Source organism: Saprolegnia parasitica (genome assembly GCF_000151545.1).
Source record: "Saprolegnia parasitica CBS 223.65 unplaced genomic scaffold supercont2.16, whole genome shotgun sequence".
Taxonomy (NCBI): Eukaryota; Oomycota; class Saprolegniomycetes; order Saprolegniales; family Saprolegniaceae; genus Saprolegnia; species Saprolegnia parasitica.
Genome location: NW_012156410.1, coordinates 113,983 through 128,135, shown reverse-complemented (window position 1 = coordinate 128,135; position 14,153 = coordinate 113,983). Strand labels below are relative to the sequence as shown.

At 59.2% G+C, this 14,153-nt stretch overlaps 6 protein-coding genes across 6 annotated transcripts; 4 read left to right on the top strand and 2 right to left on the bottom strand.

Moving 5' to 3' along the window:
• Positions 1 to 259: 259 nt before the first annotated feature.
• Positions 260 to 1,960, top strand: SPRG_04883 (hypothetical protein; the record flags this gene model as incomplete). Its single annotated transcript, XM_012344024.1, has 1 exon — positions 260 to 1,960. The coding sequence occupies one exon, from the start codon at positions 260 to 262 to the stop codon at positions 1,958 to 1,960; it is 1,701 nt and encodes a 566-aa protein (XP_012199414.1).
• A 2-nt stretch (positions 1,961 to 1,962) lies between these two features.
• Positions 1,963 to 3,880, bottom strand: SPRG_04882 (hypothetical protein). The gene is made up of 8 exons (XM_012344023.1): positions 3,650 to 3,880; positions 3,486 to 3,604; positions 3,298 to 3,441; positions 2,914 to 3,251; positions 2,704 to 2,863; positions 2,522 to 2,659; positions 2,224 to 2,487; positions 1,963 to 2,169 (listed from the first exon to the last, which is right to left on the bottom strand). The coding sequence occupies exons 1-8, from the start codon at positions 3,840 to 3,842 to the stop codon at positions 2,038 to 2,040; spliced, it is 1,488 nt and encodes a 495-aa protein (XP_012199413.1). The 5' UTR covers positions 3,843 to 3,880; the 3' UTR covers positions 1,963 to 2,037.
• Positions 3,881 to 4,202: 322 nt separating this feature from the next.
• SPRG_04881 (hypothetical protein) lies at positions 4,203 to 5,124 on the top strand. Its single transcript, XM_012344022.1, has one exon. It carries the CDS (start codon positions 4,234 to 4,236, stop codon positions 5,095 to 5,097), a length of 864 nt encoding a protein of 287 aa, XP_012199412.1. The 5' UTR covers positions 4,203 to 4,233; the 3' UTR covers positions 5,098 to 5,124.
• A 1,975-nt stretch (positions 5,125 to 7,099) lies between these two features.
• Positions 7,100 to 9,417, top strand: SPRG_04880 (TKL protein kinase; the record flags this gene model as incomplete). Its single annotated transcript, XM_012344021.1, has 2 exons — positions 7,100 to 7,494; positions 7,555 to 9,417. The coding sequence occupies 2 exons, from the start codon at positions 7,100 to 7,102 to the stop codon at positions 9,380 to 9,382; spliced, it is 2,223 nt and encodes a 740-aa protein (XP_012199411.1). The 3' UTR covers positions 9,383 to 9,417.
• A 189-nt stretch (positions 9,418 to 9,606) lies between these two features.
• On the bottom strand, positions 9,607 to 11,236 carry SPRG_04879 (hypothetical protein). The gene is made up of 4 exons (XM_012344020.1): positions 10,754 to 11,236; positions 10,295 to 10,709; positions 9,834 to 10,251; positions 9,607 to 9,781 (listed from the first exon to the last, which is right to left on the bottom strand). The coding sequence occupies exons 1-4, from the start codon at positions 11,213 to 11,215 to the stop codon at positions 9,622 to 9,624; spliced, it is 1,455 nt and encodes a 484-aa protein (XP_012199410.1). The 5' UTR covers positions 11,216 to 11,236; the 3' UTR covers positions 9,607 to 9,621.
• Positions 11,237 to 12,010: 774 nt separating this feature from the next.
• On the top strand, positions 12,011 to 13,214 carry SPRG_04878 (Ras-like GTP-binding protein A). The gene is made up of 6 exons (XM_012344019.1): positions 12,011 to 12,041; positions 12,090 to 12,159; positions 12,208 to 12,237; positions 12,282 to 12,348; positions 12,396 to 12,660; positions 12,714 to 13,214. The coding sequence occupies exons 1-6, from the start codon at positions 12,030 to 12,032 to the stop codon at positions 13,170 to 13,172; spliced, it is 903 nt and encodes a 300-aa protein (XP_012199409.1). The 5' UTR covers positions 12,011 to 12,029; the 3' UTR covers positions 13,173 to 13,214.
• The last annotated feature ends 939 nt before the right edge of the window (positions 13,215 to 14,153 follow it).

The window sequence follows — 14,153 nt, the reverse complement described above, 5'->3', positions numbered from 1 at the left end:
CCGGCGATGAATGGCATCTTCGCCATATTTAGATCGCAAGACCAGAAATAACCATAAATAAATCAGACTGGGATCTTAGGTTCGGTGCAAGGTCGCCGAGAAGGCGCCAAGAGAGGATTGACAATAACACACAACAGCAACCGAGCGAGCGACTGGTAGAATGTCTTTGAGTGTCAAGGAGCGAAAACGTATGGGCCTAACCGGGGAGCATACTGGCGAAATGCAACGGGTGAAACACCCAAACTCCAAGATTTCGAATATGGTGGTGCGCGTCGAGGCCTATCTCGCGTCGACAGACGATGTAGCCGACCTTGGCTTGCCGTCACCGCCCAAGCTTCGCGTATTTGGGGAGCCACTAGCCTCGCCACCGAGCCGCCACGTCATCTCGCGCACGAGCTACCAGTTGCTCTGGTGGGGCCATCTCGTCTCGCAGGGCCTCATTCTATACGTGCTCTTGCTTCGCGTCCAAGCGGCCTTGGCGACAACCGCATGCGAAGCGAGCGTTTTGAATTTGCTCCTGCTTGGCGGCGCGATGTGCCTCTCTACATTGGACATGAGCGCCCTCGTCGTGGCGTCGCTGGCTGCCAAGCGCCTCCGCTTTACTCGTCCGCGGCTCGCTTGCGAGGCGTCGCTAGCGACGTGGTCTGCAGAGCCGCCGGCCATCCATCTTGTCGGCGGTGGCGCACTTGTTCTCTGGCTGGCGCAACTCTACGACGCGAGTTACTTTAGCTGTAGCCATACCGTCAGCTACGTAGTCCTTGGGCTTTGGTGTTTAGTATCGTGCGGCACCGTGCACTTGGGGAGTATCGGTCGCGCTACATGGCTTTGGTGTCTGCAAACAATGACGCTGCTCCTTCTCGGCTTATGGACGCCGTCAGCGCCACCGACCGTTTGGGGTCCATCGCTCACCGCCGCCTACCACCAGTCTCTCCAAGCAGGCATCTTTGCTGTCCAGTCCATTCTCACAACATGGGTTCTTTGGCTCCTGCCGCAACTCGTGCAACCGTCGAGACTCGTGTCGTCACCTCTCAAGGTGCGCCAGTGGACCTCCCGCCCTCCTTCCGCCGCAGCATCCACGACGCCTGCTCTGCACAAGGCCAAGCCTACGTGGCCGCGGCTGGTTCGCTGGACGACACGCAGTCAAGTGCTCCTCGTGCTTGCTGCTGTGGCGTGGGAAGGCTTCTGCGTAGCCGTGCGACGAACGCTGCCTGGCTGCGACATGTCGCGTGCTCAGCTCTTCACGCTCGCGCCGTCTTGCCTTGTCTACACCAGTCGCGATTGCAAATCCGTGCCAATGCTACCACGCCTCATGGCCCTTCGCCTTCTCGACTGCACGTACACGGCGCTTCCAGCACTAGAGATGCTCGCTTTGGAATTGATCAACTGCACAACCACCAACACCACGTGGGACTTCTTGCCGACGACGACCGCGTTTGTTGTGCTACGCAACGTGACGCTTCACGACGCGATGTTTCCGAGTGCGCTACTGAGCAAGCCGCACGTCCATATGGAAAGCAGCATGGTGACGCAGTGGCCGCTCAACGTCATCACCAGTGCGCTGAAAACGCTTGTTGTGGCCAACACGCAGCTGCCTTTTCCGCCGACGCACATTCGCTTGCCGAACCTCGTCGCCTTGCACTTTACCAACAACAACGCTTCGGTCATAGAGGCGGTGCAAGAGGACAACGCCTTGCGGCTCCTCAATGTATCCCACAACCCCTTGACGCACTTGCCGCCATCGGTGTGGCAGCTCCCACACGTGCACACGGTCGATGTACGGATGACGCAGATGTCGTCGGTGCCGGCACGACTCTCGCCGTCGCTGCGGATCATTTTCGCGACGATGTCGCCGCTGTGTGCGGCAATTGAAGCCTTTTATGGGTCCCTCGACCCGATGCACTTGGGTATTTCGTTTGCCCGCTCCGACGCCAGCTTGATCCAATGTCGTCATGACGCGTAAGACGTAACAAAGCATGTTTTATCGCAAAAGGCCGACGCACGAGAGCTAGGGCTGGGGGAAGGACGAGGGGTAGGGTTCTACGCCAAGCATGCGCGCGCCGCAGCCCCGATCGCGATCGTGTTGTGCAGCAGGTACGCTTCGTTGTTGGCCTCGACTTGCTCCAGATCGTACTTGTAGTTGACCATGAGGCCCGCGCTCTGCGCCAGTCCCTAGTACCGCATGTCATTTTTGAAAGGATTTTTAAAACCATCCATCATCATTACCTTGGGCGACGGATCGCCGAGCCAGTTGAGCCGCTCCAAGATGGCTCCGTTGCGCAAATGAAAGTTGGCGACGGGGCAAAGGGCCTTCCCGCGCTTCTTCTCGAGGTAGAGGTACTGGGCGCCAAGACGCAGCAAGATCGGGCGAAGAAGCGTTGTCAGCGCCGCGTCTTCGTGCCATTGCGGCACCGAGAGAGCAGCCAAGACGGACGTAAAGCCGTGGGCAGCCAACGCACTTGCCTCGGCCGGCTGAACTGCGCTCGCATCCTACGTCGTTCGTTGTTGAATCATTTCTGGAAACAGCGAAAAATACCGTAATTTCAAGCCACTTGACGAAACCAGGGATCGGACTCAGCGTCGAGTAGAGCGATACATTGGGGAGTTCTTCCTGCAAGCGCTTGGCGACCTGCTTGATGAGGTAGTTGCCCAAGTCGACGCCCTAGACACTATTTTCAGTCACCTTTGAACTATCAAAGTATCAACCTGAAGCCCGGGCTGCGTCGATGAGATCGAGTAAAAGATCGCAGCGTGCGCGTCATGCTCGTGCTCGAGGACCTCGGTCGCGTCCTTGATGTAGCCCATGCCCGTCGCCATCTCGGGCACGAGTGCCACATGCACAAACACCAATGGTTCGTCCGGCACACTAGTTTCCACAACACGTAGTTAGTCGAAAGATACGACTAAAACGCATACCTCGGGTGGAAAAACGCGTAGCAACGCCGGCCGCGCCCAAGGCGGCGCTTGAGCTCGATGATCGTGCCCACGGGATGAACGGCTTCGTAGCGAATGATCTTTTCGAGGAGCGCGCCGGGCGAGTGTTCGTACGTCACACGCTCGAGCGAGAGAAAGCCAACCGCGAACCACGCTGCGAGGAACGTTTGCAGCTGACTGTCGAGCGCGCGGAGGGCGACGAGATCGTTCTTTGCCGACGTCGTGTGCGTCTTGGCGAGCGTCTGGCGCACGTCGGCGCGGAGCTGCACGAGAAAGAGCATGCCGCTCGGAAGCTGGCTCAAAATTTGGTGAAAAAGCAGCTAGGTATCAAGTTGATACACCGCCATCCTGCCTCGACCCACGCACCTCGTGCAGCGGCGTGAGCGTCTCCCGCAGGGCGCGTGTCGAGCGCAGGTATTTCTCCAGCTGCTCGTGCGTCCAGTCGACCGCGCCGTCGTCAGTAGCGACCGTCTTCAAGTTGGTCATGGTCGCTTGCAGCTGCTGCTGAAGCTACATGGTCCTTAGCGCGAAGGCATCGAGGCGGTGAGGGCTACCGCCGTCGTGTCGAGGTGCAGGTCCCGCGCCAGCGCCAGCTGAAAGTCGCGCTTCCCGTCAAAGTCGAGCGACTTGTACGCCTTGCAGATGCTCTGAACAACGACGCGGGGCACAAAGTCTGTGGAATGCATGAGCAGGCGACCGCGTCGTAGCGGCGACGTACCGCCATGGCGCTCTTGGTTCGTGGCCACCTGGCGCATGAGCTGCGCCAGCGCGCCGCGATCGCGGGGCAGCGCGAACGAGCGCAGAAAGGCCGACTCGCCCGACGTCGCAATGGCCTGTCGCCAGAGGTCCCATGGCGCCGCCGAGCTCATCGCGCGGGCGCCAGGCGTGCGCAGAGCTCGCCACATCATCATCGTCCTCAGCTGCTCGACGCTCGTCAGTTGTTGTTTGCACACCACCTGGTATGCAATGGCGTCGCCTTTTTTCTAATTCTTTTTATTCGCTCTGGATGTTTGTATTAAAATGGATTAAAAATGGGCCATCCCAACTGCAAGGAGCGCGATCTTGCATCAACCCATGAAACGACTAAACGACTACACGACCACACGACTAAACGACTAACCGACTAAACCACTATAGCGCGCGTGCGACATGTCAAGAGGCAGCGCGCGTACTAAACGACTACCGTCGACTAACTGAACACAGGCGCCGCGCATTTCAGCCAATCGTTGGCGTTTCGCACGTGGATTTCGGGCCAATCAAGACCGCGTTATCGAAGCCAACCGAAGTTGCACTTTCTTCCGCATGAGCCTGCTCTGGCGATTGGCGCCGATGGCGTCCGCAAGGGGCGTGGCGCGCAAGCTCGCGACGAGCCACGGCAGCTCGACCAACGAGATGTTCCTTAAGAACATGCTGACGGTCACGCAAGTGACGCGGTCGCTCCAGGCCCACCGCTCGGACTTTACGTACCTCTCGACCACCGTCAACGTGCCGCACGAAGCGCCGTGGCCAATGCATTTGCGCGGCCAGTCGTTCAACGGCAACTACCTCCGCCAGCTGCACCGGCGCAAGCTCTTGCTGGCCGAGTACGTCCAAGCCTTTGATGCGCTGCAGTTTGTGTGGTGCACACGGTCGCACAAGTGGACCGTTCGGCTCCTCGCGCTCGAGACGTACCGCACCTTGTACGGAGATCTGCGTGTGCCGCACTTGTTTGTCGTGCCCGACCTCGACCCGGCGTGGCCCAAGGACACGTGGGGCCTCCAGCTCGGGTATCACGTGAGCAACATCCGCACGGGCCGCATCAAGTGCCCGGACGAGACCCGCGCCAAGCTTGACGCGCTCGGCTTCGTCTGGGATATGTTCCACGCCATGTGGGAAACCAACATGCTCGCGCTGCAAGAGTACGCGCGTCGGTACGGCCACGTCAACGTTCCCCAGGTCTTTGTCGCGCCAGACGACTGGCCGCGCGAGACGCGCGGTGCCCTCCTCGGCGTCTGGGTGAACAACATCCGCAACGGCGTCGACGCCCTCACGCCCGAGAAGATCACACAGCTCAATCAGATTGGCTTTTCGTGGAAGGGTAATAACCGCCGCAAGGAGCCGCCATTGAAAGTGACGACGCGACACTACCCCACGACGACGACAGAGCGCTATGCCACTGCCACGTAATCGGACCCGAACTACTACACTTTTGCCTTAACTGTGTGGATGGTGTTGCCGATGTCCAGCACAGAGCCATACGCACGCAGAACAAAAGCACACGGCAGCGCCGATACGCTGCACAGGCTCGACGCGCCGGCCACTTGAACCGCTTCGAGGATGGCTACCTCAAGTCTTCCTCAAAAGGGCGTCGCATTAGAGCTTAGCACAGCTCCTCTAGACAGTAGTTTGGCGGTCACTGGACATTGATGTGTTGTCAACGGCCTCGTTACGTAGCGTTGCCACGTCATATTGGCCCCAAGCCAATCCTGCCACAATCCTTCGTTTCAGCCAATCGCAAGCGTGCATTATCACATTCTTAGCCAATCAGCGATGCCTTTCGGCTTCGGCAACGACAACCTTGTTGTGCGATAGCTTTCGGAGCTCAAGTAGGCCATCGCACGACGTTAAGTGCATGACAATATTGTCTTCCATAAAGCGCATTATAGAAGTATCGCATTTGTTACGACTAGCAGGTACCAACGGGATCATGCGGAAATGAAGAAATAAAGACAAGTCAACGCCGGCCAGAATCGAACCCACCGGAAATGCACAACGTCAGCACCATCACTCGACCTTGTCTCTGTCCAGCTGAGATGCTTTTCGAGAAGAGTTGGCCGACTGACGTGATGCTCAAACAGAGATCGATATTAGTCCAAGTTTTGGCATATTATATTATATTAATACTGGGATGGTTCATATTACTTGAGGTAAATATTATAGTAATATGGCAATACATCATATTATATTACGTAATATAATATGCATTGCTATATTACTATTTTACACTAATATAATATCGAAACACCAAGTTCGGAATAGCTCTCCAAGGGGACATCAAGCGATTCACGTGGTTGAAGAAAATAATCATACGCAAGCTCCTGCACTCCTGTGGCATGACAGAGGGCTGAAAGCGTCGGCAGCACCTCAGATGAACGGTCGCGCTCTCATCCGGATGTATCCGGATAAGGGTCAGCACCATGCTGGCACACATCGTTCCACACATCGTCCATTATTGTGTCATGCGTGAGCAAACACGACACTCTCCACTCGATCCCTATGCTGTTTTGGTGGATTTACCATCGGTGGTGGCCACTGCCATAGTTGTAGTTATCAAAGATCCAAAATAGTAATATGACTGGAACCTATAGTAATATATTAATACTGGACACGACATCAAGTAATATAATATTTCCAGGTATTAATATTGCGAACGCTGCATATTATATTACTTTTTAATATTAATATAGTAATATTTTGATATTTCGCGCCGTAATATCGGCGATTGATATCGATCTCTGTGCTCAAATGATGATGGGGGCCGCGCGCGGTTGAAGCGTCCGGATACGGCCAGACCCATTCGCTTATCCAAGTACAGGTGGGAATGACCATTCGGTCGACCGGGCTTCCTTGAAGGAAGGCCCGCAAAGTCAAAGATCGAGGTACCCATGGGTCCTTCCTGTTTTCCTCTATTTATCGGCCCACCCCCGCCCACCCATGCCGCTTCGACCTACCCATGACCTTCGACCTACGCATGACCAATGGCCAAACGACTGGCGAGCCTTTGTACGCGGACGTGACGGCTGATCTTGCTCTGGCTCGTGCACTTGCACGGCGATAGAATATTCGATGGAGCATCACAACTTTTGCCAGGCGTCGACGGACCCACCCACGCCCACCCTGCGTTTCAAAATGTGATCCACCCCCACCTACTGCCCACGGGTTTGGGTTATGGGGAATGTGGGTATAGGCCCCATTGCACGCCTCTGCTTCCTTGGCTCACTGGCACTGCACGATGCACGCCTTGGCAAATGCCAATTCAAGGGCGCTTGGAACTGCTGTAACGTGTGCTGGTACGACGCCACCAGACCGCTTGGCTCACCTTCCACCTTCCACAGATCTGTACTTGTTTAAGGGAATGCAAGGATTGCACATCGGATCGCCCAACTTTGCACTTGTCGATTTGCACGAAATGGACCTCGTCGTCAAGGTGCCTCAGGCGCACGACCTCCGGAGCTCCAAGTTCTTCGGCAGCGTCAAGCGCCCGTACGCGCTTCTGCGCTACGCCCACGACAGCGCCAAGACCGACGTCGATCCGGCCGGGCGGGAGGCGCCGCGCTGGACGTTCCGCCACCGCTTTGCCAGAATCAACCCGGCGGCCTTCCCGTACCTCGAGGTCGACGTCTACGACATGGACGCGCACGATGGGCCAGGCTCGGCGATCGGGACGTGCGAGATTCCCGTGCCCACCAGCCCGTCCTGCTTCCAGCAGTGGTTCAAGCTCTCGCTCAACGACAAGATCACGGGCTACATCTACATCGTGCTCGAGGTCGTGGCGCGGCGCCGTCGCGAAGGCTCTAGCCAGCGGTCGATCGATAGTGCCGGGCGCCGGGCCTCCGATGGCGCCGAACGTCGGGCCTCCGACAGCATCGAGCGCCGGGCCTCCGACAGCATCGAGCGCCGGGCTACCGCAAGCATGGAACGGCGGCCCGAGCGGCGGCGCGACAGCGTCATCTCGACCGCGTCGTCCAGCGGCAGCAGCGGGTCGGCGTCGGCCAAGTCGAAGGCGTTGCAGTCCTCGAGCTCGTCGCTCAGTGCATCGTTCCTTCAGCGCACGGCAAGCCTTCCCGAGACCATTCCTCGCATCGACCCCGCCGAGCTCCGCGTGCGGTCGGCGCTCGGTCGCGGCGCATACGGCTCGGTCGCGCTCTGCATCTACAAGAAGCGGCACGTCGCCGTCAAGACGTTCCATGTCACGAGCGGCAATGTCAACGGCGACGACCACGAGTCGTTCGCGAAGGAAGTCGGCGTCATGTACCGCCTCAGCTCCTTTTACACGGTCCAGCTCCTCGGTATCTCGCACAACGAGCACGACCAGCCGCAGATCGTGATGGAGTACATGAGCGGCGGGAACCTGCACGAGCACCTCAAGCTCCTCGGCGCCGCCAACAAAGAGCACGACGTGACATCGCTCCTGTACATTGCACTCAGCGTCGCCAAAGGCTTGGTGTACCTCCATGATCAAGGCATCATCCACCGCGACCTCAAGCCCGCGAACGTGCTTCTGAGCGACGACAAGGTGTCGGTCAAGCTCGGCGACTTTGGCATCTCACGACAGTACGACGTCGAGTCGATGACCAACGGCATTGGCACCACGCCGTGGATGGCACCCGAAGTCATCAGCAGCGGCAACTACACGGTGCAAGCCGACATCTACTCGTTCGGCATCCTCCTCACCGAGCTCGAGACGCTCAAGCCACCGTACGCAGGCGAAAAGTGCAGCCCGTTCGTCTTGCAAGGCAAGGTCCTCAATGGGTACCGGCCATCGCTGCGCCCGACGGTACCGACGTGGTACAAGCGCCTCGTGGCCAGCTGCGTGGCCGGCGACCCAACCGCACGCCCGACGGCCGCCGAGATCGTCGAGATCCTCACGGACCAGATGCCAACGGCACGGCGCGCGGCCCTCTCGGTAGCGACGCTGCCCCAGATCCCGCCGTCCGACGTCGCGCCCGTCGGTATTGTCGGCGGCAACGCCTTCAGCTCCGTCGCCCGGGGTATTTACGGCGATCGCATGGTCGCCATCAAGACGTTCTTAACGCTGCACCCGTCGCGTATCGAAGCGGAGGCCAACCGCATGGCGCGCTTCGCGTCCGAGCACACGGTCGAGCTCCTCGGCTTGTCCGGGTCGACGCTCGTGATGGAGTGCATGCTGAACGGCAACTTGCGCCAGTTCCTCGCGCAAAAGGCGCGGCAGGCGTGGCCCGCGCACGATCTGCGCAACGTCTTGTACGTCGCCGTCGCGCTCGCCAAAGCGCTAGCATTCCTCCACGCCAACGACCAAGTCCACGGCAGCCTCGTCCCGACCAACGTGCTCTTTGATGCGAAAGGCGTCGTCAAGCTCAGCGACTTTGGCTACGACCGTGACGACGACAACGTAACGATCAACGGCGCGTCGACGATGGCGTACATGGCGCCTGAAGTGCTTTTGGGGCAGCCGCCGTCGTTTCCCGCCGATATTTTCGCGCTTGGCGTGCTGTTTACGCAGCTCGAGACGCTGCAAGAGCCGTATGCAGACAACCACAGTACGCTGACGAAGAAGGTCGCGCAGGTCTCGGCCGGCCTGCTCCGACCGACGCTGAGTCCGTCGTGTCCGGCCTGGTTCCGCGACCTCGCGCTCCTCTGCATGGCGCAAGACCCGGCTCATCGTCCGTCGGCCGCCGGCGTTGTACAGCTCCTGAGCGACAACATGCAGTAAAGGGATTCAAATGTTGTCAAGAATGCATTATCGGGTATGTCATGCGGTGCGTTGGGTGATGGGGTTAGGGTTATGTGCTTGGCTGGCACCAGCGAGCTGCGCCGTGCAGAGTGACACAGCTAGATCCTGTCGAGTTCCAGCGCAGGTACAACAGTAGAGCCGGTGACCACACTACGCTCTTGCGCCGCTGCAACGAGGCGACGCGAAAGGCAGATATAGCACGCATAGTTGATACACTGCTAGCTGGCTGACTCTTCTAGTACTACCTCGTTAGAACGAGTGGCCTTCGCGCACGAGGCGGCAGCGGACGACGACGACTGCAAGCCCCATGCAAGGACCGTCCAGAGCATCCACAGCAGTGGAAAGAGGAACGTGAGCAAAAGCCCTTCCGCGTCGTCACTACCAGATGCATCCGATCGCATGTCGCGCTTGGTATGAGAGATAGGATTACCTGCAGCGCGGGTTGAGGACGATCACGCCATGCACCTCGATGCTGCCGCAGTTGGGCGCGTACTTGTCCTTGAGCCAGCCGAGAATGATCGGCGACGGCACGTCACCGAGCGCGTGAATGAGGAGCGTGTTTACGGCCACCGCGAGCGGTCGTCGCGACGGCTCGACGCAGAGGAGGACGGCAATGGCGGTGCAGGACGGCGTCGCAAACAAGAAGATGAGGGCGAGGCCCACGAGCGAGAGAAACCACACCTTGGATGGAAGCCCGTACCACGCAAGGATCGCGAGACCCGTCCCGACGGCCATGAGGAAAAACATCTGCCGCAGCGCATAGTACTGCCGCACGGTCGCGTGCACTTGATGCGACGAGAGGTCGAGGAGGTACCCGCCGAGCGGCGTGCCAACGACCGCGCTCACCACTACCGCCTGTCTGAGATTGCCCTTTTTTCAAGAGGAACGTACCGACGAGGGCGCCAAAGACCATGGAGGCTTCGGTCTCGTGTTCGAAGACACCAAGGCCGATGAGGAAGAGTGGGCCAAAGACGCCGAGGCCCGAGATCGAGAACGTGAACGCTGCTGATCCGAGCACGCTCAGGAGAAACACTGGGTGCACCATGACCTCGTACGACTCTTGCCAGAACGAGAGCCGCGGCGACTCGGCCTCCTTCTGCAAGAGCGTCTTGCCTTGCTCTGCGTCGAGCTTGAGGTGGTGCTCGGCCGTCGCGTTCGCGGGCTGGTCGTACGCCGGCGGAATGCCGACGAGGCAAATGTAGGCCAGCGGCAGCATCGCGAGCGCTTCGAGGTAGAACGCCCAGCCCCAGCCCCATGACGAATTGGACATGACCGCACCGTAGGCGTACCCGAGCGCGGTGCCTGCCTACACAGGTGCTCTTGAGCAAACGCGGATCCAGAGGCTCGTACCGAGGTGAGCGTGAAGAAGACGCCCATCCACAGCGTCCGCGTCGAGGGCGGCGCGTGGTCGTCTATGAACGGCGGCGCAATGCACTGGAAGGACGACTCGCCAATGCCGCTGAGGATGCGCCCGGCGAGGAGGAGCGCGAAGCTCTGGTACGTCTTGGCGAGGCCGCACATGGCCATCGCGATGCACCACACAAAGAGGCCGATCGCGATGAGGCGGAAAGGCTTCATGAAGATCGAGAGGTACCCAAAGAGCACGATGAAGACGGCGTAGCTCGCAATGAAGGACGAGGCGAGCAGCCCGAGGTAGAAGCCCTCCTGCGTCACCGAGATGTGCAGCGTGGCCTCGATAAAGTACTGGAACTGCGTCGGCGCGCCTGGGATGATCCCTCGGTCCACGTAGTTGAGCATGTTGATGACGCAGAAGAGGAGGAAGATCCACGACGTCGCCGCCATGCCTGCCATGCTGCTCGTAGTCGTCGTCGTCGTCGCCGGTTTGCGTGTGGTGCGTGGTCATCCGGATACGAAACACGGTATTTTTAACCAGCCGTTATTAAGCCGGCTTCAACCTCAACCTGACTTTTGGCCTCCAACTTTGTACAGATTGTCTTGTATGGAGCACTTACACCTTGCATCAAGAGTAGCAGCTTCCAGGTGCCTCCAGAGATGGCGTGCGTGTCGGTCCTCGGGTGCCATCACGACTTGGGTGGCTAATGCCATCTGCGCGCGAGCTTGACGACGGCGGCCACACAAGCTTCCGTGCGCTCCAGGGACGTAAGGACACCCCAGTTGGTTGAGTACGAGACTATTGCAGGTAGAATGCCAGCTGCACGCGCGCCACTTGAGCGAGCTACGACGCTTCCTTGCCGCCCGAGGGACAGGAACGGTAGTACGGACTGGCAGGGATGTGCCAACCTTCGCACCCAAGATGGCGCTTCCAGCCAGGGTTCTTCGGATCCCTGGATCATCTTGGCTTTTCGAGCGACAATGGGCAAGCCGACGCCTTGTCCTGTTTGCTGGTGTCTGTTTTGCCGGGCTTTGAACCCGCGACAACTTTTGCATGGTGGCCGCCAAGTCGCTGGGTCGCCCTCGCCTTGCTAACCAAGGGCCACAGGTCCTCTGCTGAATGTGACAGAGATTTACATGACAATAGTGTACTTGATGCGCGGGTTGGGGCGAGAGTCGAGCAGGCAGTGGTCCGGATATGCATCCGGATTCGCAATTAACCGGAAGATTCCCTAAGTCCGCTCACAGCGAGTTTTGCGACCAGCGCCCCAGCATGAAGAAGAAGGTCGGTCGGCCGCGCTGGCTGCGCCTGCTCATGGCCCGCCTGCCGTAGGTCCTCTTGATGGGCAAGTCCGGCTCGGGCAAGACCTCGATGCGCTCGATCATCTTTGCCAACTACCTCGGTGTGTATGCATGCCAGCTAGCCGCCTTGTCTGACTGCATGTGTCTAGCCCGTGACACGATGCGCCTTGGCCCGACCCGTATGTGCTTTCGCCTATGGCCATGGCGCTCATGCGTGATGTAGTCGACGTCGAGCACTCGCATGTCCGCTTCCTCGGCAACCTCGTGCTCAACCTCTGGGACTGCGGCGGGTACGCGTGCCCATGGTCGTCTCTCGTCACGCATCATGCTGTGCTAGCCAAGACGCGTTCTACGAGAACTACTTTGAGAGCCAGCGCGATCATATCTTCCGCAGCGTCGAGCTGCTGATTTACGTCTTTGACATCGAGTCGCGCGAATTGGAGAAGGACATGAACCACTTCGACGGCTGCCTCGAGGCCATCGAGCAAAACTCCGAGTCGGCCAAGGTGTTTGTGCTCATCCACAAGATGGACCTCGTGCCCGAGGCGCAGCGCGACGCGGTCTTTGAGCAGCGCAAGGAGATGATCTTGTCGCGGACGGGCGTACGTCGCGTTCCCTTGCCGCCACCTTGTCCTCATTCGTGCTCGCAATGTAGCAAATCCCGACCGTCTGCTTTGGCACGTCGATCTGGGACGAGACGCTCTACCGCGCGTGGTCGTCGATCGTGTACTCGCTCATCCCCAACATGCAGGACCTCGAGCACCACCTGAATGTGTTTTGCTCCATCTGCAACGCCGACGAGGTCGTGCTCTTTGAGCGCGCAACGTTCCTTGTGATTGCAAACGCGACGCACACGACGCACCGGGACATGCACCGCTTCGAGAAGATTTCCAACATCATCAAGCAGTTCAAGCTGAGCTGCTCCAAGACGCAGGCGCAGTTTCAGGGCATGGAAGTCCGCAACTCGAACTTCACCGCGTACATGGATTTCTTCACGACCAACACGTACATCATGGTCATCATGAGCGACGGGTCGATCCAGGCCGCGACGACGCAGCTCAACATCAAGGCCGCGCGCCCCGTCTTTGAGCGCTACGTCCAGCAAGCCAACTAGGCAGAGCGATACGCTAATACACATCGTGTGGTTTCGTTGCGCCATCTCTCGAGTGGAAGGCAGAAGGCAGAAGGCGGTGGCTCCGAAAGTATCAAGTTGACACCCGTTGATAGAAAGTAGCCGATCTCTGCCGTGGCTCCGAAAAGTATCAAGTTGGCACCAGTTGATACAAAGTAGCCTGCCATGTGTCGACCTCACTGTGGCTTTGGCGGTATGGCTGCGACCGCGTCGCCGCTGCCAGGCGCGATTGCGTGGCTTGGGGCCCACGAGCTCCGCGCCGACAACGACGACGTTGGCTTTGCCAGTGCGGTGGGTCGCTTCCGGCCCTATCTCTGGCGAGACAAAAAAGTGTCGGTGTTGACGCTGAGCGATGCGACAGGCTTCGATGCCGCTGCGATCGCCATGCACCGGCTCGGGTCCTCTCCCCAGACGCTCCACGTCTACGGCGTGTCGAAGGACGCCATCGGCCGGCGATGCATCGTCATGGAGCGCATCGCGTACGGCTGTCCCGGGCGCCTCTTTGCGGTACCAGCGCAACCAGCCGCGTCGCCACTGTTTTCATTGAGTTTGAGCGGGCTTCTCAGCTTCGTGAGCCCTGCTTCGGAGCCGCCGCCGCCAAGCCACGACGCCCTTGCGTTCGTCAGCCTCCAAGAGGTGCTGGACCATTACCGTAATTCGCCGCCGCTGCCACAACGCGCTCGGCTGTCGCTGTCGCTGGCGATCGCAGAGGCCATCGCGTCGCTTCACGTCCGAGGCATCGTGCACGGCGCCATCACGCCCGCCACCATCCTCGTCGCGACACTGGACGATCGCCTTGTGGTCAAATTGATCGACGTGGGAGCCCGCGCGCTCGCTGCGTACTCGGCCCCCGAGTGCAACGACCACGCACCCGCGACGGAGGCCGCCGACGTCTATGCCATCGGAGCGCTCTTCGCCCACCTCGTCGCCAACGGCATGTCGCTCCAAGCGACTTCCGTCGCC